The 27,971-nt window shown below is 39.8% G+C and overlaps 1 protein-coding gene across 1 annotated transcript; it reads right to left on the bottom strand.

Annotated features, from left to right (window-relative positions):
- Positions 1-415: 415 nt before the first annotated feature.
- LOC124131810 lies at positions 416-27,770 on the bottom strand. The gene is made up of 2 exons (XM_046495292.2): positions 27,748-27,770; positions 416-1,127 (listed from the first exon to the last, which is right to left on the bottom strand). The coding sequence occupies exon 2, from the start codon at positions 1,125-1,127 to the stop codon at positions 465-467; it is 663 nt and encodes a 220-aa protein (XP_046351248.1). The 5' UTR covers positions 27,748-27,770; the 3' UTR covers positions 416-464.
- Positions 27,771-27,971: the final 201 nt, after the last annotated feature.

The raw sequence follows: 27,971 nt of genomic DNA, 5'->3' as shown, positions 1-27,971 counted from the left end.
TCATTGAATGTAGGGCCATTGGTAGATCTCATTGAATGTAGGGCCATTGCAGCGTTAGAAATTGGCACTAGTCCTATAGTCCTTGCCAAACTGCCCAATGGTAAAGGTATCATAAGGACTAGTAGAAATTTGCCATTTTTAAGGGTTTTGCTATATGGTATCATTATAAGGACTAGTGGACGAAAACTGTTAGTTTCTAATCCTGCCATTGGTACATCTCAATGAATGTAGGCGCTATTGGTAGATCTCATTAAATGTAGGGGGCATTGGTCGTGTATCTCATTCAGTGTGATTGGTAGATCTCATTGAATGTAGGGGCCATTGGTTGAACTCATTGAATGTAGGGGGCAATGGGTATTTACTTCAAGCAAACTCATTTCAGATTTTGCAACAATATTACTCTTTTAACACAATACTCGAAACAGTTATTTATTATTAGAACATACATGGAGATGTTCACCAGTTTACAATGGGGGTGTGTAAGGATTGGGACAATCCTTGTAGCAATACTCAGGTACTTGGAAGATATGGTCATTTGGTTTAGCCTCAGTATAGGTATCCATGTCAAATGTTAGAGTGTGATCCACAGGGCCAACAACTTCATGATACAGACATGGTACATTGTCTTCAGTAGCGAACCACGTGTCATTGGCAACAGCCCCGGGAGTGGTCCAGCCGTAGCACACAGTGCCAGATATCACCTCGGTACCGATGGGGGTAGAACCCTTCAGCCAATCAGGTCTGAGAACAGTACAGCCCTCTTCCACCCCACACAGCCGGCAGCAGGTGCCTGCCTCTGGGTAGTGAACATACAGAGACAGGTCCCTAGAGAAGATGAGATGACAAGTGCCCTGTGGGTTGTCATCGCTCAGTCCCTGGCCATCACAGAAATTGTTCTTCTGGCCTTGAAGATGGTCAAATCTTGCTTGTTTGCGGATATAGTCGTAGTACCATGCCCCTTTGTTCTGGGAGGAAACTGTGTTATTGACTGCTTGGAGTTCTGCAAACTGGACAGAGAAGGTGGACGGCCAGTACGGTGGTTTTCGCGTTTCCTGAGAGTCGCCTGGCTGGTGTGTCCCCGGGAGGAGCAGGGCTTGCATGAAGACTGTTATTCCTGGTAAATGCATCTGAAAATCAAAATCTTTTGAAAACAAAAGCACTTTATATATAGGTGCAGAAGCGCACGTTAAATCTCCAAAGTAAGTAAGTAAGTAGGTAGTTTTTACTTCAAAAATGGCAAACACTCAGCTGAACACTCACTTTCTACCTACATCTAGAGGAGGGAGAAATCTGGTAGTCAGTGGATACATGAACAGAATCGACAAGAGAAAGGCAGACTGGATGAACTGGAGGTGTAATAAGAAGGATTGCATGGTATCGGCATCAACATTGAATGACATCTTGACATCTGTCAAAGACACTCACAATCATCTGAGAAGAACCCAGTTGTTTGTGACTTTCTCTGGCAGTGTGTTGTGCTCCCTTTGGTTCCGCCAGCAGAGATTTAGAATGTGTGGTCAGGGACTCTTGCAGATATGCCACGGGACGACCGTGTTCATCATTTGGCTGACTACATAACCATATGGTATCCTGGTGAATTGTCAAATAATCTGCCTCAGGTTATGAAACAAAATAATTGTTGGCTGGACATGCAGACTGTCCTGGATAAAATGAGCTGTGAAAAGGATATACAAATATATTTATTCATCATATTATGAGTAGGTTTCTCGGCAGGATAAGCCAACGGATAAAAACGATATCCGCTGGGGTCATATGCGGATAGAGATGCTAATATAAAAGGTCAAGTAGGGACTACTTTCAGTGTTTATAAACAAACATGGCGTCGCCCATGTCATTCGGCAATCGAGTCAGAATTAACCATCAGGAATCTGGATGAATTACAGAGATAATTGCTATCATTATCAAAAGAACAGTCTAATATACTAAAAGTCAGTGTCTAACTGTGACATCGCTAAGGCATTTTATAAGTTTTGGCAACTTTGGAGATATAAATTTCGAAACAATTTTGCGGGATCAGTAGCCATATCTGTGCTTGTAGACCTCTGCGGCTTGACTTACTTACTTACTTACTTACTTACTTTGGAGATTTAATGTGCGCTTTCAGACTGATGCGTGTTTCGCACACGGGCCCGGCCAGGCCATTTAATGTTTTTCCGAAAGGGGCGAAAGTGGTCTGTGCAACCCAAGAGGGGGGTTTTAGGGGTTGATTATATAGAATTTGGGAATTTTGAGATTTGGAATAGATGCCGATGGGGTTGGGGAGGAGAACTAAAGGAGCTGGGTATGGTGGATGTTTGTTTATGTGATTTTGATTTTGTAGGTTATTGTGTTTTAGATGCGTTTTATTAGTTCCGTTTTGATTAAGAATACGCCTAAGGCCTTGAAGTTTTCTAGTTTATTTTGTGGGTTTAGTATTGCTTCTAGAGTTTAGATTGCCTTGTTTAGATTGAGGGTGGTTTGTAATGCGGTTCGATGTGTTAGGTAGTGTGTGCAGTGGATGAGTGCGTGTTCTGGGGTTTCTGGTTGTTTGCAGTGTGGGCAGTTACCTGTAGTGTGTTTTTTTTTTTTAAATTTAGGTGGTTATTTCGGTTGGTGTGTCCTGTTTGGAGTTTAGTGATTACTCTGTCGATTTTTTTTGATGGATGGAGAATTTTTGGTTTGGTTAGTTGTTTGCTGAGCACTTTTTTGATTTGGCTATTTGAGTTTAGATATAGGTTATGCCATTTTTTGTGTGATTTTTTGCTTGTTTACACTTTTAATTTCTGATTTTGAGATGGGTAAGTTTAAGCTTATTTCTGGGATTTTGAGGGATAGTTTAGCTGCTTTATCGGCGTTTTCATTACCGTATATTCCTACGTGGGCGGGTATCCACAAGAAGGTTATTTGTTTGCCTGCCTTAGTTAGGTCGTTGGAGCTTTTAAGTATTTGATTTATTAATTTAGGTCGGTTTTTGGTATTTTTGTTTTGGAGGGCTTGCAGTCCACTTGGGGAGTCGGTAAGTATTAGGATTTTTTTTGTGGTTTTTGGATTCTTGATTATGGAGGGCTGAGGCCATGCCCATTAGTTCTGCCGTGAATAGTGATTGGTTGTTTGGGAGTCGGAAGGATTGTGTGGTTTTAGTTGGTTGTGTGGTATGGACTCTGAAACCTGTGTGTTTGGAGGTCGGATCTGAGGATCCGTCCGTGTAAATGTGACACAAATTTGGCCAATTTTCGTGTATGTATGCTAGTGTGGTAGTTTTAGCTATGTTTGGGTCGGTTTGTTTATTTATTTGGCTAGCTAGTGTTGTGTCTATTTTGGGTATTTTAAGTTTAGGGGTGAAGATATTTGATTGTTTGCAGTTTTGTTTAAGATTTTTAATTTGGTGTTCATTTAGGTAGTTTGTTTTTCTTTGGGATATTGGGGTAAGTAAGGGGTGTTTACGAGCTAAAGCTTGGTTTTTGGGGCTGATGTTTTGGTTTATTAAGTTTTGGATGAGAGGGTTTGATTGGGACGCGGCCCAGAAATTTAAGTTTAGCTGTTCCCTGCGTAGACTTAGTGGCATTTCTCCTGTTAAGGCCTGAAGTGAGGTGTAGGAGGTGCCAAGTTGGGTGCGTGTAATTAGTTTGAGAGCCTGATATTGTATTGAGTCAAGTTTTTTAGATAGAGAGTTGTTTAGGGTGTTGTATATGGCGCAGCCGTAGTCTAGTTTTGATCTAATTAGTAATATGTAGAGAGAGAGGAGGGTATCTTTGGAGGCTCCCCAGTTAGAGCTAGTTAGGCATCAGGGTGTTTAGGTCTTTACTGCATTTAGTTGTTAGGTTTTGGATGTGAGCATCCCAGGTGAGATGTTCAGCGAAAATAAGTCCTAAGAATTTGGTTTGTTTTTTAAATTTGATTGTTTGATTGTTTAGCTGGAGGATTGGGGAGGCGGGTTTCATGTTTTTATGTTTGAATACTATTCCTGTTGTTTTTTCTGAGTTAAGGGAGAAGCCCCATTTGTCAGCCCATTGTTGTATTTTATTAAGAGATTTTTGGAGTAAACTTTGGACCATTTTCATGCTTTTAGTGAGGATCCAGATGGCTCCATCATCCGCGAATTTTGATGTGTTGACTTTAGGGGATAGGCCCTCGAATAGATCGTTTATCATTATATTGAAGAGGGTGGGGCCGAGGATACTGCCCTGTGGAGTGCCATTTTCTAGGGGACATTGGTCCGATAGAGTTTGGTCTATACCCACGGTTATTTTAAATCTTTTCCACAAATTATAATAGTTGGATTTGGCCGAACTATGTATGTATTGTTTCGTTTTGTCGCTGTGTGTACATCTGATTGCACTTCTTAACGTTTTCACAAGACAGGCCGTCTGTCAACAACGTCTGAACGTGGCCATGACGTCTCTTAGACTAGGGTTAGAGTATCTTCCCTTTGACAAAGGGCAGTTACTCTGGCGGACAGACGGATGTATTGCCGCGAAATGCAAGTAAAAACAATTGTTGCTTTGCGTATATGTTGCTTGTATATGTTGTTGTATAAGAAACAGAATTCAGTTGGAACTATATTGGCTACTGTCACGTAACGTGTTACGCCCTGTGACGTAATAAATATTAATGCGCGCATTCCAGGAACACTCTGTGTTTAGGTAATGTTTGTGAGAGAGGGAAAGCTAATTTCAAGCACAGAATTAAAGAATAACATATGATAAAGAGGTTATCACGCTTGGGTATGGTAAATATCCTGTATAAGGAATAAACACTAAATACAATGTTCATTCCTAATACATGATGTTTACCATCCCCAAACACACTCGCGTGATAACCTCTATAAAGTGTTGAGTGGGTAGGATCGCTGACTTTGTGTGCTTGCGATTGGGTTCGAATCCCGTACCGTACTCAACCCCCCAAAAGTACGCGAATCTGTACTTTGCTAAGAAAGTGTTATCCCAAATACAACATTTGTTAGAAAAGGATATTATTGACAAATTTCGGCTCATACTTTCAGAGAGAAAAAAATGTTCTTCATTGTTCTTTGCGATTTATCGCGTAGCTATCGTAGTTCTCCCTGCAGTGATTTGTTGTACAATAAATAACGACCACGAGTAGCCATAGCCAACGCGAAAGTAAATCCATTTCACCGGTTGACACGCCTTTGTTTATATAGTTAACCGCACTAAAGTACTCACGGGAATGAAAAAAAACTGTTTTTCTTAATTAAAAAAATGACACAAAGTGTTACGTAGCTGTAAATACGAAATAACAAAACAACTCGAAAAGTACTAGTTTGGATTTGCTAGTTTGATCTCAGTGAACAATACAAAATGTACTTTACAGGAGGTAATTTGTCGGCACTTTCAAAATTCAAAAATAAAACTAAGTCCAAATTGACATAGCAGAAACAGACTATAGGCATTATGCACCTGTTCTCACCTGACGTCAAGGTGTCATAGGTCACCTTGATCTACTTACACCTGGTTATGCCCTGTTTCACAATAGTCTGTTTTATTCACATTGTTACACACTTTTACGTGTAAAAAGGCATAAAAACATTTGATACGCTGTATTTGTGCCACGTCCCAATTAGTACTAATTTAGTTGTTTGAATATATACATATTTTGTATATTAACTGCATTTATTTAAGATCTGAGGTCGAAGAAACATGGTTTTTTTTCATTTCCGTGAGTACTTTAGGTGGTGCTGCTCAATAAGCTTGTGCGCTTTACGGGTGGCGCAGCCCGGGTCGCTAACTAGACGAGATTTCTGGGATATCATCCGTGTATCCACGAACAAAAATATATATTAAAAAAAACAATAACAAAGGCAACAACCAGTCCCAGGGAATTGCTTTAGATCAGCGCCCCTTTAAGCAATGGCGACGTTAGAGATCCTCATAACGTTGTCATGCTTTAAACGTCGCCATTACAGTAAAATAAAGAAGTTGTTATCCATAGGTCGTGTCTACTTTGTTCGACTGGTTTCTGTCTCTATATTTGTACTCATAAATCACACGGCTTTGGCGTGCTTCTTAACTACAGAACAGCACGATAATACCATGGGTATTTTTCATCGATAACAAACTATTCAGGCGCAATTCCTATACATAAAAAGAGAATGAGCTAAAATGGGCGAGCAGGCGTCTTACCTCTTGTTGTGAAGGTGTGTGCGGCGAATGACAGGCCTGTCGAACCAGACTGACCGGTAACGGGGTGTCCTGCAGTGACGCCTTGCTGTGACAACTGAGTCATTCGTGCAAACAACAATCCAGCCATGATAATGACAAGATAACTTTGATCCAGAGGATCAACACGGCGCGAAAAAACTTTGAAGCGTACCTACCTATTGCTGCAAGTACTTATACTGTCATGAAGCGTACATGTGTAAAGATAAGGTTTCTTCAAAAAGGTTTGTTTACATGTTTCCAACTATTACATATGCCCCATGTCACTTTCTCAAACCATAAAAAACAAAGCACATGATGACAGGCAGCATCGGTATTATTATCATCACTTTATTACAACAACATATCAACACTTTGGTCAAATAATAACTTCCTTTTTAAATTGTCTCGGTCAGTCGACTCTTACATATCAAAACAAACTTCAGCAAGTCTTCTCGGGTTTCTTGTCAAAACAAACAAATATAACCTGTTTGATCATGTAACAATGGTCAATTTGATATATAACAAGCATTAATTGATATGAATTTAAACCATTGAGTTGTCTAGTGAAAGAATTTGATAATTTATATCAGTTTGGTTTGAAAGTTTTATTTAGAATCTGCCTTATTTAAAAGAAAAAACCATAGATCTATATCTGTTTGAATGTGTTAACCGAAATAAAATATATTTTTATGATTGTTATTTTATATAATATTACCAAAAAAATAATATACGGGACAAATACTAAAATGATTTAACATATTAAGAGAACGATGTGTTAACTGAGATTCTCTAAGCCAGTCTGGGCTGCCCATTGTAACAATAGGTAGACCAAGCTTATCGCGGCCCTACCTGTTTGACCTGTCTGACAACTGGGGTGGAGCCATCATCCTTTGTTCAGCAGTGTCTCCTCAAGCATTTCATCCCTTGTGCTGGTGATTTGTGTCACCTTGAAAGAACAGGGCCATATGTCTCTTCCGCATGTGCCCCTGAGGAGTTAACATACAAGAAAAGGAAAGACATTCTTTCCGTATAAAAACCACAACAAAATGTTATTCGTTCCACCCACCTCGGCATTTATTCCAAATTTTAAAATTTCAAAAAATCGATGTAAGCAACCCAAAAGCCCCCTCTTGTGTTGCACACACCACTTTCACCCTTCTCGGAATACACTAAATGGTCTGGCCAGGCCCGTGTGCGAAATACGCTGCAGTCGGAAAGCGCACGTTAAATCTTCTATATCAGTCAGTCAGTCAGTTATTCGTCTGAAGTATGTCGATCCCTAGATGTCCTTAAGTCAATTTCCACAAAGTGGAAGTGACATATCATGATCGGTCCTGCAAAAGTAATCTAAACTAAACTTGCAGGGAGAATTCACAAAGAAACTGAGGAATTTGCAACACCACAAAAATTAGAAAGGTGGCGTATCATTCGTGACCAACTCGTGTTATTCCGGGACAAGCCGAATAGCGGGTTACGGAAAGGAGCGAGTGGTGACGAATGGTGTCGTATGGTTCCAAGACATGCACGGGAAACGCAGCATTATATTCATAGTATAATGCCTCCTTGTGTGAAAACCCGGCATTTTTAATACGGCCTTGTAGTGTTTGTGGTCGAAATGAGATGAACATGTTAAAAACAGGTTTTCAAATGATCTCGTTAACAATTGTCCTGAAATGAAGCATCTACTTGACACTTTAAACGTCGAACAATACATGTGTATTGAGGACTGGGCCGATGACGAAGTAACACTTGTGACATTACTAGGTGGTGTGACCACCTATTGTATAGGATACGAGCCTTTGACAGCTGGGCTGAGTTCATATCTTCTGTATCACGAGACATAAGCTCCTGGAACCTGCGATCAATGATCTATCAATAGACAGTATATCTCATACCAGGATCACGCCATGTAAACATTCAGTTTTGTGAAACATTCAATTTCTCTTCATAATGTTTTTGTAAATATGTTGTCTTAACATGATTACAAATGTATTTCACTCAGTCTCCAAATGATAATTTAAGGGAGTCTTGTCCTCCACTCTTGGTAAACTCCCAAAATAACTGCATGGCATATTTACTACAATCTATAAAAACACAGGTACGATCCAGTTGACAGCTAATCCCCGACCCGTTCCCTTTATTCCGAAGTGAACTAGTCTTACAACATAAAAATACAAAAATACGGAATCATAAAAATAGAAAGATTTTTTTAGGTTTCAGAAGGTCTTTTATATTAATACATGACAAAGCCGATTCATGTACATGTCGTTATTATATTATCCGTTCGCCACTAACATTCTGAAATGATCATACATTTTAAAATGTTTAGGCTATAATTAGCAAGTCAACCAAGTTGTACAATATGTTCAACAGCGTCAAGGAATTAAGTTAATTATTCTTGGCCGTGACTTATTTATAGGATTCGGCTCCACTATTGTTCACATAACAAGCGGACAGCTGTGTTGATATTTGAGAAAGTAGCATGAAAATCTGCCACAATTGCAATGACACAGACGATCCTCTCCGAAATTTGTGAATTTCAACCTTGGTCGTTAAAGCGGACATATTTTACTACCTCCTCCTGACGACAACCTTCGGTGATACTCTCAGCGACAAGAGAGTTAAAGAGACTTTGTACCACAAAACGTTTCTCTAGACGACATAGTTAGATCGCATATAGCCGTTAATACCTCAGCGTTTAAGTTTTAAACACTGCTAACTTGCATTGTAAGTGACTACTGAAAAATACATGATGTAAAGATTCCGCCTGTTAACATGAGTTTGGACGCAATATTTTAACTTTTTAATGACACGCCATGTTATAAAACTGATTTATATGTTCAGTGTCGTAGTTTTGCTGTTCAGTGTAATATACATACATGTCAAAAAGGCGTTCGCGGAGTTTTACTATCACTTCTAACTAAATAAAGATATCTTAAAGACTTATTTCTTCATGACCGGTATGATTTTTTAATGTTTAATTGTAATATGAAACTGGTCATTGTTAAACACAGGTGTTTAGATCCACCATTCGCAGTCAAAAGATACTTCGTTGAAAACACAATCCGCATTCGGGTCAATACACACCGGGTCGGAATTCATTTATACCCGCAATGAACTCTGGGTGGGAACGTGGCATATATTACGTCATTATGGAGCACCTTTAGAATGCAGGGCCTAGATTTTCGAAACGATCTTAGCTACGATTAATCTTAACAACTTACGTTCAAAGATCAGATATTTTAAGGTTAAGATAGATTTTCGAAACTTTCGTAAACCTGTCGCTACCTATCGTAACTCTGACAGAGAACTCATTTGTGTTAGAGATTAAAAGATGTTTCTCACTTATTTCACACATATTCGTGTGTCACGCAAAGGCATTTTTCAAACCCAATAAATTTCATAACCAATGAGTGTAGTTTTACCACACTATAGCTATTAGAATTGAAATAATGTGCAAAAAGATAGTTTACTGTTTCCCCTTCATATGGTCATCTCGCGAGCGCGCAGAACTTAATGTTAACACATCGCGTACAAAGTCAAGGACGAAAGTAAGGGACGTTATTCTTAATGACAATGACGAGACCTTTGATCGAACAGCAGGCGTTCAGCATTTAAGATGCGTGCTTAAGTCTAATGCTTTTGGTTTGGTATGGTTTGTTGTTTAACGCCGCACTCAGAACTATTCCAGCTATATGACGACGGTCTGTAAATAATCGAGTCTGGACCAGACCATCCAGTGATTGACATCATGAGAATCGATCCACGCAATTGGGATCGATGACATGTTTCAACCAAGTCAGCGAGCATCACCCGATCCCGTTAGTCGCCTCTTACGACAAGCATAGTCGCCTTTTACGGCAAGATTGGGTTGTTGAAGACCTATTCTACCCCGGATCTTCACTGGTTCAAGTCTAATGTTACGTGATGTATACTTGGTCACTTGGACAATACTGCTTGTTTTTTCGTTTATGTCAACAGTCAAGTTTATAGGGAAAACACCAACATTATACCTGGAAACACTCAAAACCAAAATTGTTCAGGAAGCAGCGCACCCACGAGCGAGTTATAATGAAAATGTAAGCTTAAGTTTGTTTGTTATTTATAGATCCAATATTATATTTCACGAATAAACCAAGGACCAAATACAATATCAAGCTCTGTGTTTTTAGATGATGTTCATTTTTTTATAATTTTTGTATTTGAAGTTTACACGATATACGGCTTTTCCATTGGACGAGAGATCGGTCACATGACCGCGAAATTGACGTTCATAAGTGTATGAACGACACAATTTGACGTTCATAAGTTTTTCACGAGACCGTGTTCTTGAAATGACGTAAACACTGACGGACTACTTCCACATTCCTGGGGAAACCCCTGGGAATTCCCTAGCACGAAAACATGCATAAGCGTTCTTTCTGATCATTTAGAACCTTTATTCTTGGTCTCAGCGTTTCAGTATACTTTGAGAAATGTCAGAGAGCGTGACTGCATGATTGTTCACGAATATCCTCGCTACGGCCCATCCTAATGAACAAACGAAGAAATGCACATCTAAACTATCGTAGTATCGACTCGATCCGTGCCTATGCTGATGTAACAGTGCTAAAATTGCTATATTTTATTCAACTTTTTGTGAAATTCGCCTTTAATTCATAAGTTGTCGGTTAACCATTTAAGACCTGTTGGTACATACTAGCGATAAGAAATTGCATAACAACATCTGGCACTTCAGATTTACGCCGCCACAATCAGGTCGGCGGGCGAGACTTTAATTACATGTTGAATAACAACTGGTAGTGGTCAGCGCGTTCGGCACTTACCAGTGTACCATTATCAGCTATTTAGCGTCAACTGACCAAACTAGAAAATTGAAAACGCGAAACCAAACACGAGCTGAGTGATTCTATCGGCATTTATAATCTTCTATTACGCAACTTTCCAAACTGACCGTGGGCTTTGGCTATTAACAGACCAAACCCATCATACAAAATTGTATAACATGTCCAGTCTTTATTAGTCCAAAGTCTCAAATTTCAAACTGGACATGCACGTGTAGACTTGCCTTCAGATTAACAAAGGAGGTCTCAGGTATAATTATAGGGGGAAATCGACTGTTAGTCGAAGACGAATACGATACTGAAGATAATGCAAACGAAATTGAAATTACCCGATCAGCACCTAAAAAATTTAAAAACCGCAAACGCAAAATCCAATCTCAACCCCAAACCCCCATAACTTCCAAACTAAACAACATCACAATCTTACTGGCATACATGCTCAAACAAATAAACCCAGAGGCTAGCTCCAAAAATCTTCACAAAGTAGCCCTAAACCTAAAACTGACCACTCAAAGTTACAAGGAATTTCTTACAAACTACTCAACAGCAACCGCAGGACTATAGACAATCCAAACAAACAATAAATCCATAATCTCCAAACACTAAAAGCCCAAATAATGACAGGCCTAAATATCTTTCAGTGGAATGCGGACGGGCTTAACTCCCACAGCCACGAATTAAAAGCTAGATTTAAACTAAAACAAGGACCACATATAGCGTGCATCCAGGAAACTAAATTCTCCAATAAATCCAAATTCTACCTAACTACAACATAGTCAGACATGATAGACCTAAAAACAAAACAATTAGAGCATCAGGTGCCTACTAATACTGATTAGAGAAGACATAAGTTACGAGGATATCAAAATAAACACCCCAAACCTAGAAGCCAATGGTATCCAAATCACCCTTAAAAACCAAAAAATAAACATCATAAACATTTACCACTGGCAACAACAGAAAATCCAACCGGAGGATCTAAACATACTCAAAAAGATAGGCAACAAATCTACCATCTTTCTAGGAGACTTCAACGCCCACCACCCTTCCTGGGGCACGGGAGATAAACTAGATAATCACGGCAAACTAATATCAGAATGGATAGAAACAAACAATTTAGTACTATTAAATAACAACCAACCTACAAGATACGATAAAAACAATAGAGACATGTCGGCTATCGACCTAACCATATGTACAGCAGACTTAGCTCAAAGTACCCAATGGGAAGTTCACGACGCCCCCCTAGGAAGTGATCACTTCCCCATAAACATAACCATAGGAAACACTAACGTCCCAAATCAATCCGAAAGTTCAGAACCCAAATTTAACTACAACCAGGCTAACTGGGATAAATTCCAAGACATATGCAACCAAGCTAACCTAGTAGAACTAGAAAATAGTGACCCAGAAATATATTGCCAAAACCTAACGGACTTCATAATAAACGCAGCCAAAAGCGCAATCCCCTTTAAAAAACCCAATAAATCGGGTAGGCCCTCTGTACCCTGGTGGAACGAGGAAATAGAACTAACTAGACAAAAACGTAAAACAGCCTTCAACAAAGCCAAACGCGACCATAACCACATACCAGTAGCTCACCAACTAAACCACCAGGTACAAAAACTAGTTAAAATAGCAAAAACTAGAGACTGGAAAAAATTCTGTGAGGGATTAAACAACCGCACAGACGCCAGAACGGTCTGGCGTAAAATCCACGCCGTTAGAGGCCTAAAACGTCACAAAAAGACACCTAACATAAATAACTCAACAACTCCTAGCGAAAAAGCAGACAACCTAGCAAACCACTTTTCGGCCACAAGCAGTAATAACAATTTCAGTGACAAATTCCAACTAAAACTTAAAACAGAAACCAAACCTAGCCAAGACCCAAATAACGACGCCCTAGAAATAAATCAGCCGTACACAATAGAAGAACTCAATTATGTACTCCAAAATAGGAAAAAGGGAACAGCCCCAGGACTAGACCTAACCTCCTACCAAATATTAAAAAAACTCCCCCCTAAACTACTCCAGACACTACTCAAACTATATAATCTAATCTACATAAAAGGCCATGTACCAACCCCCTGGAAGGAGGCGCTAATCATACCTATTCCCAAACCCGGTAAACCAACCAACCAAGCTAACTCTTATAGACCAATCTCTCTTACTTCAAACCTTTGCAAAGTAATGGAATCCATGGCCAAAAATAGACTTCAACACTATCTATCTCAAAATAACATAATAAACTCAGATCAAAGCGGTTTCACTCCTGGCCGCTCCACCCTAGATAACCTCGCTCGTCTCGAACAGGATATTAAAACCGGTCAACTAAACAAACAATACACAACAGGCATCTTTCTGGATTTCTCTAAAGCCTTTGATATGGTATGGCATAACGGATTAATCCAAAAACTTAAAAAAATAGGACTTAAAGGTCAAATCGTTAATTACATCCAAAGCTTCCTCCAAAACCGCAAAATTACAGTGGGTATAGACCAGGCCTTGTCGGAGCAGTGTCCCCTAGAAAACGGCACCCCACAAGGCAGCATTCTTAGCCCCACACTTTTTAATATAATGATAAACGACCTATTTGATGGCTTATCCCCTAAAATAAACACCTCAAAATTTGCGGATGACGGAGCCCTCTGGATCCGCTCCAAAAGTATCTTAACATCTCAGGACTTACTACAAAAATCCCTAAACAAAATACAAAAATGGGCAGACAAATGGGGCTTCTCCCTAAACTCCGAAAAAACGACAGGAATAGTATTCAAACACAAAAGTATGAAACGGGCCTCCCCTTTCCTCAAACTAAACAATAAACCAATCAAATTCCAAAAGCAAACTAAATTCCTAGGTCTAATTTTCGACGAGCATCTCTCCTGGGATGCTCACGTCCAAAACCTAACCACCAGATGTAGCAAAGATCTAAACACACTAAGATGCCTAACCGGCTCCAACTGGGGAGCCTCTAAAGATACCCTCCTCAGCCTCTACACATCCCTAATCAGATCTAAACTAGACTACGGCTGTGCCATATACGATACCCTAAACGAAACCCTAACCAAAAAACTAGATTCAATACAATATCAAGCCCTCAAACTAGTAACACGTACTCAACATGGCACCTCCCTCACATCACTGCAGGCCCTTACAGGAGAAATGCCACTAAATTTACGTAGACAACACTTAACACTAAACTTCTGGGCAGCATCTCACTCAAACCCCCTTCTCCAAAACATGCTAAACCAAAACATACGTCCCCAAAACCAGGCACTAACTAGGAAACACCCTCTACTCACTCCAATATCCCAACGAATAATAAACTACCATAACGAACACCAAATAGGAAACCAACAACAAAACTGCAAGCAATCAAACGTATTCACCCCAAAACTTAAAATCCCCAAAATAGACACATCCCTAGCCAACACAATAAACAAACAAACTGACCCAAACCTAGCTAAAACCACCTCACTAGCTTACATTCATCAAAAATGGCCAAATTGGTGTCACATATACACAGACGGATCCGCTGATCCGATCACAAATCACACAGGTTTCGGAGTCCACATAGCCCAACCAGTTAAAAATACTCAATCCTTCCGACTCCCAAACAACCAATCCATCTTCACCGCAGAACTCATGGGTATCGCCACGGCGCTCCACAGCCATCACACTAAAAACCAAAAAAAAATCTTAATACTCTCAGACTCACTAAGTGGACTTCAGGCCCTCCAAAACAAAAACACCAAAAACCGCCCCAAATTAATAAACCAAATTCTCAAAAGCGTAAACAAACTAACAGAGGCAGGCAAAAACATACAACTTATCTGGATACCAGCTCACGTAGGAATATACGGGAATGAAAACGCAGACAGAGCCGCAAAACAATCCCTAAATATACCAGACATAAGCCTTAAGCTACCAATATCTAAAGCAGAGATCAAAAGTATAAACAAACGTAAAATCACCCAAAAATGGCATAACCTCTATCAAAACACAAAAACCCAAATCTTAAAAATCCTCAAAAAAACCCTTACCAAACCAAAAATCCTCCATCCCTCCAAAAAAATCGATAGAATAATCACCAAACTCCAAACAGGACACACCAAACTAAATAACCACCTTCTAAAACTAAAAAAACACGCAAACGGGAAGTGCCCACACTGCACTCACCCAGAAACAATAGACCACGTACTACTACATTGCACCCACTACCTCACCCAACGTACAACATTACAAACCAACCTAAATCCAAATAAAGCTCTTACCTTAGAAGCAATCCTTAACCCCCAAAATAAAATAGAAAACTTCAAAGCCCTAGGCATTTACCTAACCAAAACAGACCTAATTAACCGTATTTAAAAACTTCACTAAACCCCAACACTAAACATCTAAAAACAACAACTCACCCCCACACACTCCCTTAGTCCCAACCACTCCCCCAAGGCATGTCTTCCAAATCTCAAAATTTCAAAACTTTATATAAGCAACCACTAAACCCCCCTCCTTGGTTGCACTCTTCTCGCTTCCCCTTTTATATCACTAAATGGCCCGGCCGGGCCCGTGTGCGAAATACGCTCCAGTCGGAAAGCGCACGTAAAATCCCCTAATATAAGTAAGTAAGACTGTTAGTCATTCCTGCTTTGCCTGAGAACCTCTCTCTGTTTGTCTTTGAAGGTAAGTCACTTTTACTTGTTACTTTGGCATTTAGGTTGAACTTTGCTTAAAATTGTCTTTTAAAATTGTCTTTAATTTTGTATGAATATCTTGCTTGAACAATGAACTTATACTCTATGTATTCGAAATGCCGTGCGAATCTAAGCTGCATATTATTCAAGTTTTACTGACACAAATTAACTACAGTAATTTATATGCGTGCGTCGCATGTAGAAATATTACTATTCCACAATCAGCGTTCGTATCCCACATGTTTATTTATCGGGTTAAAACTACTAGGCAAATACATTTGTAATTAGTAATCACAGGTGTCGTGGATGCTTCATAATTATCATGTTTTAATGTAAATAGCGTGCATTATAATAATGTATGAATTATTTGTCCATGTATCGGTAGGACCACTATTCATATGTGTGTCGTGTTATTTACCTTATTGTATGCTGTATCGTTAGTAGAGAGGTTTTATAATGCAACAACGTTAAATGCGTCAATATGCATTAACATGATCCAGTTACTCGATATAAATTACGTTATGTATATTTGTTTGCGTTCTTATGCCTGATAAATACGGTTCAAGAATATAACTTATATCCGATGTTCATGCATCAAATATATTCTTTATATACAAAACCAGATCAGTGCAAGTACAGCAAAGTATATTATTCTTATCTGTAGCCCAAAATATATTTCTCATTAGGTAACTACTTTGTGAGGGCATATCACTAGACTACAATACTTGAACGTAACTTTTTGTTCTAGATAAATGCACGCAAATTAAGCAATGCCTGATAAATTTATGTTTTCCAATTTTTGCATATTATTTCCATTCGGTAAGATGAATGGACGCTGTATAGAATATCTCAGATACTATACTTTTAGCATAATTTGGACGCTACAGATAACGTAGTAGTTTTATGTTGTAGAATAGTTATAATGAAACAGGCTTTCCTATAGCAGTGTTTATATCCATTTCTAAATTACAGTTCACAAGCAATTTCTCTGTTTGGCGAAATCTCCAATTAGGTTCATAAACATTCACAATAGAATATACGTTCACTAATAATCAGCCTCAATTCATATATATTTCAAGTTTCAAATACGGTATTCATTCATGTGTGATTTGTATAAGCTCGGCCCGCATAGCGCGGCATGCACAGGCGGCACCGCTCATTGTTATATAACGGCACACTCACCAGCGCTCGGCAGTGACGTCACGTACCGTATTTAACCATGTTGCGCATAGCTGTTATCTGAATTTAGTATAATGTATTCAGTCATTGAATGCAGGTCCCATTATTATTTACCGTATTAAATCTTGTGTTCACTATTTAACTCTGGAGTGTACACCTGAATCAGCTATAGTTCATGACGTCACATTACCGTATTTAATGTAAAATAAGTCATTAGACATGTCATTGTTCAAGAAAGGGGTTGTTATAATCTTTCATATGAATGCTTTTTGTAAACATTGTTCAGATGTTATTTATGAGTACCTTAAATATATATATCAAACATTATGAGTAATTATCAATGAGTAATTTAATTTGAATTGATTATAATGTCTGCATTATATCAAATGTTCACTGCTATGATATAAATGAATATCCAATGAGTTGAGCTTACACTTTACACTTTGTTATTATTTTACAAATGGTATTTTAATTATAAATGTGTTACGTAATCTTATGCAATGTTATATTAGGCTGTAACTTGAATGGGTACTGATACGTCTCTGAAGTTAATGCATTGTTCTCAAAGTGAGATCACATAACAAGCAATTGTTTATTAACTCATGCATATTATATAACCAAGAATATCTTAACAGTTTTGGTATCACTGCTTAATTATTTGTCTGATTATGTCTTTGTGTTTGATGATGAAGGAGATTGTCTGACTATGTCTATATGCTTGATGATGATGAAAACATTTAATAAAGAATTCCTGCTTTGCCTGAGAACCTCTCTCTGTTTGTCTTTGAAGGTGTGTTGATCCCGTGGCTAATTCCCCGAAAGCATTCTAGGTTTTGATCAGTTTTAGTGTAAAAACTAACTGTTTCACTGACATTGACCGCCTCCAGCAATCTATGAATTTACCTTTGTGTCTGTTTGAGGCATCTTTATTCACCTTTCAATGATCGGCCAGTTGATCAATGATGACTAACACATGTAACCGCCAAAGGTTCATCAACAACTTCGGAAATCTCTCCCGTCACGTTTATCGTGTCGGCCATTTTGACGTCTTGTACTTGATGTAAATGTATTACGACGCGCTGTCATTGTGACTGACTTACTGAGGTAGTTCTTTACAGACCTTTCTCATCTAATGAGGATATGATTTGAACACATGTGCTGCGTAAGATGTTTCTGGGGAGCAAGTTGTGCATCAATACGCCCATGTCACCTCTCTTTTTGAGGAACTATTTTACTCCGCGATATAGCTGGTTGTTGTATGGCTGTCAGTGTAAACATGAAGTCACACATACTAAATAAAATTGTGTTTAGATCTAGGCCTACATCTTTTGAGGTAAGAAATTGTGATAATTTTTTTTATAAGAATTGACCTTCACTTTGTGTGAGTTCAATTCTTAATTATCTATCTACATCCGTCATTCTTTTCAAAAGTTGAAAGTGACACTCATTTTCGTTCAGATATTTTAGGAATTATCAGGTGATGCATAGGTAGAAACTAACAGTTTTAGTCCACTAGTCCTTATAATGGTAACATAACAAAACCCTTAAAAAATGGCAAATTTCTACTTGTCCTTATGATGTCTTAACTATTGTGCAGTTTGGCAAGGACCACCTACAGGACTAGTGCCAATTTCTAACGCTGTGTTGTTTTCATGGAACAGCCACAAGTTAACGTGAACATACATATAATATGAAGTCCTTTCCTGTCCTTTTAAATTAAGTAGAGCAGAATTGTCTGATTTGATTTAAATCTGGCTGATGGGCGAAATATCTACATTTGGACAGTGTTCATAATATGTTACTTTTTGACGACATTTTAAACCCAAACGAGCACGGGAACCCATTTTTTACTTGATTTTTCAAATCGCCAATCTCGAAAATACGATTAAAAAGTATGTGCTTAACTTTTGTTGCTGCCGTTAAATCAATAAATACTACACTGTATAGTTATATTAAATTGTTAAAACCGCCCTTCCCGTACCAGTTTAGGTGTAAAACCTGATGCGAAACCCTTATGGCTTTGCACTTCGTCATACTTGTAGATTGATAAATTTTATAAAATGCGAAAATAAAGACTAAGGCATTGTCACAAATGCGATCTAGTAAATAATACTAAATATAACGGCGGAAATCTGCGCTTTATGAAAACTGTATTATTGATCAAGGTCTCGCCGGTCGAATACAAAGGGAAAACACTCTCAGTTAGAGTATGGACTAAGATTATCTGCCCCTGAGTTATCAATAAAGTCACGGTCATTACTATAGAGCCTGCCGACACCTTCCATTTTTATCCGACACCTTCTATTGTTAAATTTAACATTTGAAACCTCACCCTTCAGTTCAAATTCAATTTAGCGGGGTTAAATCTACAGGTAACATAGCTCTACATTGAAAACAAAGTATGTTTATCTGTTTAATTGTCACTTGGTTGAAAAGTGTGTGGTGCTGTATATTCTAAAGGTAGGCCGTTTGATAGACATGATGATGTTCATGAAAATGTTCCCGTCATTTTAGACCTTTTAAGGGCATAATTGTAAACTCCGAAAAATACCAGAAGAGGAACTGGAGCATCATTTACTATAAGTGGGGAAACTCGGTGAAGACAGGGAACAGAAACAAGTCAAGTTCGTAAACACTTGTTTGTAACATAAACATTGTTCAAAGTGAGTGAGTGAGAGAGTGAATGTTTTTACGCCGCTTTTAGCAATATTCCAACAATATCACGGCGGGGACACCAAAAATGGGCTATTGTTCAGATAACACAAAACAGTGATAGAAAAGTTGGACAAATAAGCGCTTAATATGTAAACACTCATTTTTAGAGTGCTGCTCGATGTTCAAGCTTCCCTTCAACCTAAACACCTGATTCACTTGAAATGAGCCAAGTTGGTAACATTTACAGTGATTCCATGTATGTCAGTCTGTGCATATTTTGTCAATTCATACTTTATACAAATAAATATACATTCGAAACCGTTAGGGCAGCCAAAACGTACCTGGCAGTTACCACTATTAAAAGTAAATACCAGTGCGTGATTCGATCTACTGTCTTTCCCAAGAAGATTCACATCATTCTCATTCATATTTTCTTTGCAGAAACCTCAGTTTAGTCAATGTTTATGATGTTAAATACATGTAGTTCTGGAATTTGCGTGACATCTGTCACATGTCTGTAGTCGTCCTATTTTCTTTCAGTCGTGAAAAATAAAATTTAATGTTATATCCATGTAAATATCGTAGGATTTCATCATACAAATGCTTTTAAAATATGAATTCTGCTTCACTTAGGAAAGTATATTTAACTTTTGTTGTAAACTTTAAATTTTATTAAATCAGGCCCATCTGTCGTTCTAATTTCATAAATATAATGGTATTTAAGAAACTATAGAGATCTAAACCTTGAAGAAAGGTTTTTCCTTGTTCGTAAATTTACTAATATGGTATCCGCTTCGATTTTGCCCGAGACTGCATGTCTGAAGACACGTATATTTGTTTTAAAATTAAAGTGATTTTAGAACTGATTCTAACCTGTCTCCTGTGTTTTCTGCCTCTATCCCTAATAGTCATATTGTAATTAAAAAACATTCTACCATTGACCTCAGTGCTGTTGGGTTTCTATTTTCAACATGTACTTTCCTCTTTGTTCTTATTTCTCGATTTCTGAACATCTGTTTTCTGTTTAATCGATCCTAGACTTGTGTTGTTGACCTTGGGCGCCCTATGCGGGCCATAATTACAATTTTGTGTCTGCAGAAATCTGTTCTTAGTCAGCCTCTGAATGCAGGGGCCATCGGCCGTGCATCTCATTGAAATTTGGGGCCATCGGTCGTGCATCTCAGTGAATGTTGGGGGCCATCGGTCGTGCATCTCAGTGAATGCAGGGCCATCGGCCGCGCATCGCCATTAGTAGATCTCATTGAATGTAGGGGGCATTGGTCGTGTATCTCATTTAGTGTCATTGGTAGATCTCATTGAATCAGGGGCCATTGGTCGTGTATCTCATTCAGTGTCATTGGTAGATCTCATTGAGTGTAGGGGTCAGTGGGTATATACTTCAAACAAACTCATTTCAGATTTTGCAACAATGTTCCTCTCTTAACACAATACTCGAACAGTTATTTATTGTGAGAACATAAACATTGATTGTTTTATCTGTATGACCCAAGTGTGTACACATTTGTATAATCTATCCTAGAAGTTATTTTTAATAATGAAATAATATTAAAGAGTTGTAGACGTGCACTTCTAGTAAATGGGTACAGACGTACACCAGGTTACAATGGAGGTGGAAAAGGATTGGGACATTCCTTGTAGCAATACTCAGGTACTTGGAAGATATGGTCATTTGGTTTAGCCTCAGTATAGGTATCCATGTCAAACGTTAGAGTGTGATCCACAGGGCCAACAACTTCATGATACAGACATGGCACATTGTCTTCAGTAGCGAACCACGTGTCATTGGCAACAGCCCCGGGAGTGGTCCAGCCGTAGCACACAGTGCCAGATATCACCTCGGTACCGATGGGGGTAGAACCCTTCAGCCAATCAGGTCTGAGAACAGTACAGCCCTCTTCCACCCCACACAGCCGGCAGCAGGTGCCTGCCTCTGGGTAGTGAACATACAGAGACAGGTCCCTAGAGAAGATGAGATGACAAGTGCCCTGTGGGTTGTCATCGCTCAGTCCCTGGCGCTGACAGAAACTGTTCTTCTGTCCTCGAAAATGGTCAAATCTTGCTTGTTTTCGGACATAGTCGTAGTGCCATGCACCGTTGTTCTGGGAGTATAGCCTGCTGTTCTTTATTTGGAGTTCTGCAAACTGGACAGAGAAGGTGGACGGCCAGTACGGTGGTTTTCGCGTTTCTTGAGTGTCGCCTGGCTGGTGTGTCCCCGGGAGGAGCAGGGCTTGCATGAAGACTGCTATTCCTGGTAAATGCATCTGAAAAGAAGTAATAGGTTCAAGTAAAAATCAAACCAGTGGATGTATTTCAAGGGTGTATATGCACAGGAAGTGGAACAGCGGATTTCTTTGACGTTTGTTGTTGTTACAAAGTGTTTTGATAAAGGATTAACATCGGCCAAACGCTTAGCAGCTGAGCTGTTGATATATCTCTTCATTGATATCTGTTCAGCTGTTTTGATATTTTTTGAAAATAAAATCACTATATATATGTGTGCAGAAATGGCAATGTTTACTTCAAAAATGGCAAACGCTCAGCTGAACACTCGCTTTCTATCTAGAGGAGAATCTGTACTTTACTGTGAGTGAGTGAGTGAGTGAGTTGTGTTTAACGCCACTTTTAACAGTATTCCAGTTATATCACGGCGTGTCAGCTTAATGTGGGAGGAAAGACCGAAGTGATGCAGGTGTCAGACGTTTACCACTTCGGTGAAACCCACGAGCACGGGTATGGTGCTGACAAACCTAGAAACATAATTGGGGTGAACCGGGATTCGAACCCACATTCATAGGTTTCTGGCGTGCCCAAGGGACGCAACTCTGCACAGCGAATCGTGGCGCCTTAGACGACTGGGCCATCCGTGCCCCCTACTTTACTAAGAAAGTGGTATCCCAAATATAACGTATGTACCTTTGACCACTTATGGCATTGTGTATTCATAGTTTTCCGCCATGTGGGTTAGATCGCTGACTGTGCTGGCGATTGGGTGCCTCACTCTGGCAGTGTGGGTTCGAATCCCTGACGGGACTCAACCCCAAAAAAGTACGAGAATACTTTACTAAGAAAGTGGTATCCCAAATATAGCATTTGTTAGAAAAGGATATATTAACAAATTTCGGCTCCTATATTCAGAGAAGAAATTGTTACGAAAATGATATTACAGCTTGCCCAAACATGCATGTGTCGTTTCTACGTACAAAGAACGCTAATTGACTCAAACACCAGTATCTCTATACTTAAGATGATGTGATTTTATGGTACACCGGCTGAGCAGTAGTCGAAAAATAAAACACTGGAGGCACAATCAACCATGAGGTGCGCAGTTCCGAGTGGATTATGCGCCCTCCATTGTTTATTCTATGGTTTATTCTCCCTACAGTGTTTTATTGTACGATAAACAACGACCGCGAGTCATTTATTTCAAAAATAAGATATCAACATAATGTACAGTCTCTTTAAGGATGTTGAGTGAGTGAGTGAGTGAGTTGGGTTTAACGCCGCTTTTAACAGTATTCCAGTTATATCACGGCTTAATGTGGGAGGAAAGCCCGAAGTGATGCAGGTCTTAGACGTTTACCACTTCGGTGAAACGAGCACGGGTATTGTGCTGACAAACCTTGAAACAAAATCGGGGCGAACCGGGATTCGAACCCACAATCATAGGTTTCTGGAGTAGCCAAGGGACGAAACTCTGCACAGCGAAAGGACTGTGCCACCCCTGCCCCCATCAACCATCAGTAGTTTTACTACAGGCTGCCATGTTGCTCACTCTTTCAACCATCATTAGGTTTAAAACAAAGTAATGGTAGTAATATCACTGGTGAGTCCACCATAGCGGTCGTGTTCCGCAACGTTAGAACCCCGAAATCTTTGTCTCCTTGTCAATATATGCCACACTCGGGATTGCCGATCTGTGCAGTCTATGGTGCTGATAATCGGGACGAACCGGGATTCGAACCCACAATCATAGGTTTCTGGCGTGCCCAAGGGACGCAACTCTGCACAGCGAATCGCGGCGCCTTAGACGACTGGGCCACCCGTACCCCCTTAAGGATGTTGATAAAATGTACAAGCTTTACAAATATTTACCCAAATTTAGATAATGACTCCCTGAACAGAATTCGACATCTGAAATGTCAGACAAGTCCATTTTGCGAAGTTTAGTATTTCCCGCATGTTCTCAAAATCCTTAGGGCGATTTTCTGTACCTTTCTCCCAACACCGATTGTCATACCTCTCCCGCTTTTGGATGCGATCGTTCGGTAATCGCGTTTTTCTGCGTTGCCCAGCTAAATCTATGGGGAATAGCTCACTAGACACTTACTCCCATCTCAAAAATAGCGTTGTCCAATATACGACTTCATATCGAATCTTCAGAAAAGACGTCACGATAGAACAATGTTTTTATCGTGAAATGAACCGCACTTTGTTCTTCATTGTTCTTTGCGATTTATCGCGTAACTATCATAGTTCTCCCTGCAGTGATTTGTTGTAGTATTGTAGTGGTAGAGGGAAATCTCAATGGACAGCGCTACCGCGACGAGATCATCGGCCCTGTTGTTCTACCGTTTTCGCGTCGTCATGGCCCAGGCATTACCTTTCAACATGACAACGCCCGGCTTCTAATTGCTCGACTTGTTCAGGTTTCTCTTCAACTAAACAACGTGAATGTTATCCCCTGGCCGGCTCGCTCCCCTGATCTCTCACTAATCGAGCACATGTAGGTGGAGATGGATCGGCGCCTTCGACGTCAATCACGTGTTCCACAGACACTCCAGGAACTTCGAAACATGCTCCAGCAGATATGGACAGATATCCCACAGGACTTTGTGCGACGCCAGGTCCATTCCATGAGACGAAGATGTGTTGCTTGCATCAGAGATGGACACACACGCTATTGATTTGTAAATTGACATTTTGGCATGTTCATCTGTTTTTATGAAATCATGCATTTTCTTAAGTCAGTATGGCAAATTAAACCATTTGAATACTTACAGGAGTCTTATCTGTTGCAAGCCGAAATTGTTTCAGATTTGGTAAAAAAAACACAATTTTGCATTAAATCTTATTCAATGCCACAGGAACTTTTGTTGGTTAGTATATGTTGTCCTAACGTCATTACAAATGTATATCACTCTCCGAAATTAATGGAGGAAATAAAGATCATTCATTCATTCATCACCAGAATCGACCTGCGCAAATTTGAGATACGATGACATGCATCAACCAAGTCACAATCCCGTGTATAACAGTCGCCTCTTACGGCAAGCATGGTCTGCTGAATACCTATTCTAACCCGGATCTTCACGGGAGAGTTAAGGGTTACATCCCTTTCTGAACAGACCTGTTTTTATTTTATTTCCTGATTGAAATTAATTGACAGTGTTCATAAAAAAAGCTTTCACGAATTATACAATACTGACAACGTGCAGTGCGCGTTTGCGTTAGAGACGTCCGCATGTTGGTCCGAGTACAGTTCTCGGTAGGACGTCATAACATGAAGTTCATAGCTTGGGTTATACATGGACAAGTTTGCTTTATACAGGTAGATATCTACCAAACAGGGCCTTAGACGACTGGGCCACTCGCGCCGCCAATGAACGTTTGAGATGTCTTGATCAATTATGGGCCTTGCCCCCGGAAAGGGTCAAACATTCGGTTACAGCGTGGCATGGTACGAATCAGTCTCCAAATGATAATTTAAGGGAGTCTTGTCCTCCACTCTTGGTAAACTCCCCAAACAACTGCATGATATATTTACTAAAGTCTAAGAAACACAGGTACGATCCAGTGGACAGCTAATCACCGACCCGTTCCCTTTATTCCGAAGTGGACTAGTCTTACAACATAAAAATACAAAACCACGGAATGATTTTTTTTCAGGTGTCAGGTTTTTTATATGCTGAACCGCAAACGAAACGTCACCATGGATAGATATATGAGAAACCTTATTTGTCCAAACACTGTAAACATACTTTGAGAGATATTGAATAGATGAAACTTGGCAAAACTGATCATCAAGGTTGAAATTAAAGTGTCAAATGTTCTTAAAGTGAAACAGTAGTCTCTGAGAAAATGGCACAGTTCAACTGCACTTGTCGGCCTTGGTCGGACGTCATTCAGCCGACTTTGAATCTCGCCCCACAGGTGCTCAATGGGATTTTAATCGGGACTGAGGGCAGGCCACTAATGGTTCTGATGCCATTCTGCTGGAGGAAGTATCTTGTTGCTCTCGCAGTGTGGGAACGTGCGTTATCATGCTGAAACTCATGGTTGCGGCGACGTGCCAAATGAGGTATAGCGTGTGGTCTCAAGACTTGATCAATGTACCGAGCTGCTGTGACACCATTGCCTCTCCCTGGACCGATGTTCTGGAAGACCACAGGGCCAACCCTTTGTGTAAGATCAATTCCACCCCACACCATGGTGCTCGGACCACCCCATGAGTCTCTCTCAAAAAGCACCCGAAAAATGGATTTGCTTTGTTTTTTATCATCAAATTTAATTTTGCCGGAGAAGCTAATGTTAAATTTTAAAGTCTTTCACAAAAATTACCCAGATATTTTTCTTTTCAGATTAACTTTTCATGCAATGTTACTTGAGGTGACGTTTCTTTTGCGCTCGGTATATAATTGTATTTAAGAAACTATCCAGATCTAAACCTTGTAGAAATGTTTTTCCTTGTTCGTAAATTTACTAATTTGGTATCCGCTTCGATTTTGCCAGAGACTGCATGTCTGAAGATACAAATATTTGTTTAAAAATTAAAGTGATTTTACAACTGATTCGAACCTGTCTCTTGTGTGTTATGCCTTGAAATAGGTCCACGGTAAGAATGTTTTCTAATTACAATATGCTTTACAAATAGCTTTATTTCTATCTACCGTGTGGAAAATCGCCGAAGATGCAGTAAAATTGACCTTTTTTTGCTCCCTGATACACTTGTGAATTATGAGCGAGTGAGTATGGTTTTACGCCGCTTTTAGCAATATTCCAGCAATATCACGTCGGGGGACACCAGAAATGGGCTTCATACATTGTACCCATGTTTGGAATCGAACCCGGGTCTTCGGCGTAACGAGCGAACGCTTTAATCTGTGGTACTGTAGTCTTTTCTAAAACCTGACGGCCATGTGACACGGGCAGAAACTGTAACTCAACATTTACTGCTATTTCTAACACGGTTGTATGTATTTCCTTAGTATATCAAACAAACCAATACCCCTAAATTATTGGGATCACGTTTAGCTCCTGATTTATGTATTGGGACAATATTACCTCAATTCCAAGATTCACGAAACTTGATTGAAAAACGGGAAAAGGCGTTTATTATAAAGTTTTATTGAACAAGATTCTTTAATTGCCTCTGAAGGAATACCATCAACCCCATGAAATTTACCGTTCTTCATACCATTTCGTCATCCGCACGCACGCACGCACGCACGCACGCACGCACTCAACTACACACCTATGCACCCTATACGGGCACACACGTACGTACGTGCGCAACTACACACCTATGCACCCTATACGGGCACACGTACGTACGTACGCACGCAACTACACACCTATGCACCCTATACAGGCACGCACGTACGTACGCAACTACACACCTATGCACCCTATACGGGCACACGTACGTACGCACGCACGCAGCTACACACCTATGCACCTTATACAGGCGCATACGCACGCACGCACGCACGCACGCACGCACGCACAAATGGGAAGTTTGCATTTGTGTGGATTAAAGAGATGCTTAAGATAATTAAAGCAAACCAATTATCTATCGTTTTATTTGGACTTACACTGGAAAAAAAACACAATATGTTTTGGTGGAGTCCCAGAAATCTTTACTCCATTTGTTTCCACGTGCAGCAATTTCAACTGTATCTACAACTTCTTCCTCAAAACAGAACTTTTTCTGTTTGCATAGTTGCTCTTTTAGCATCGAGGTTCTGCTTGCAATTGTTGGGATCGTTGACTATTCTAAATCTGTCAGAAAGTGTATATTAATAACGCTTCAAATTCTAGCATTGTTTGTCAAACCATATGGGTTGGTCTTTGTAGGGTTCGTTTTGGCAGTGTGGTGGTCGAGTACATGTGTACCTGAATATGTACAAGAATGTTTGAATATTTAATGCTAGCATTATTCAATGGATTGTTTCATAATGTCCGAATACTTACCGCTGTCTTCTTTTTTCCATGTGTGACTGCATGGCAATGTCACGTGTGAGTCTGAGTACATGTTGCACGTGCTCGCGGAGAGCGTCGGTGCATGCTGCACGTGCTTGTGGAGGGAGGGTCACGTGACTTTATCACTTCAACTGCTATTGGAAGGTGAGTGAGTGAGATGGGTATAATGCCGCTTTGGACAATATTCCGGTTAAATCGCGGCCTGTCAGCTTATG

This window comes from Haliotis rufescens, unplaced genomic scaffold (assembly GCF_023055435.1).
Source record: "Haliotis rufescens isolate VD_foot unplaced genomic scaffold, xgHalRufe1.0.p SCAF_3, whole genome shotgun sequence".
NCBI classification, from domain to species: Eukaryota; Metazoa; Mollusca; class Gastropoda; order Lepetellida; family Haliotidae; genus Haliotis; species Haliotis rufescens.
This window is presented reverse-complemented; position numbering and strand designations above follow the sequence as displayed.

What these genes read in the sequence shown, in the direction of transcription:
- LOC124131810 (XM_046495292.2), bottom strand. Translation starts at nt 1,127, where the DNA reads ATGCATTTACCAGGAATAACAGTCTTCATGCAAGCCCTGCTCCTCCCG.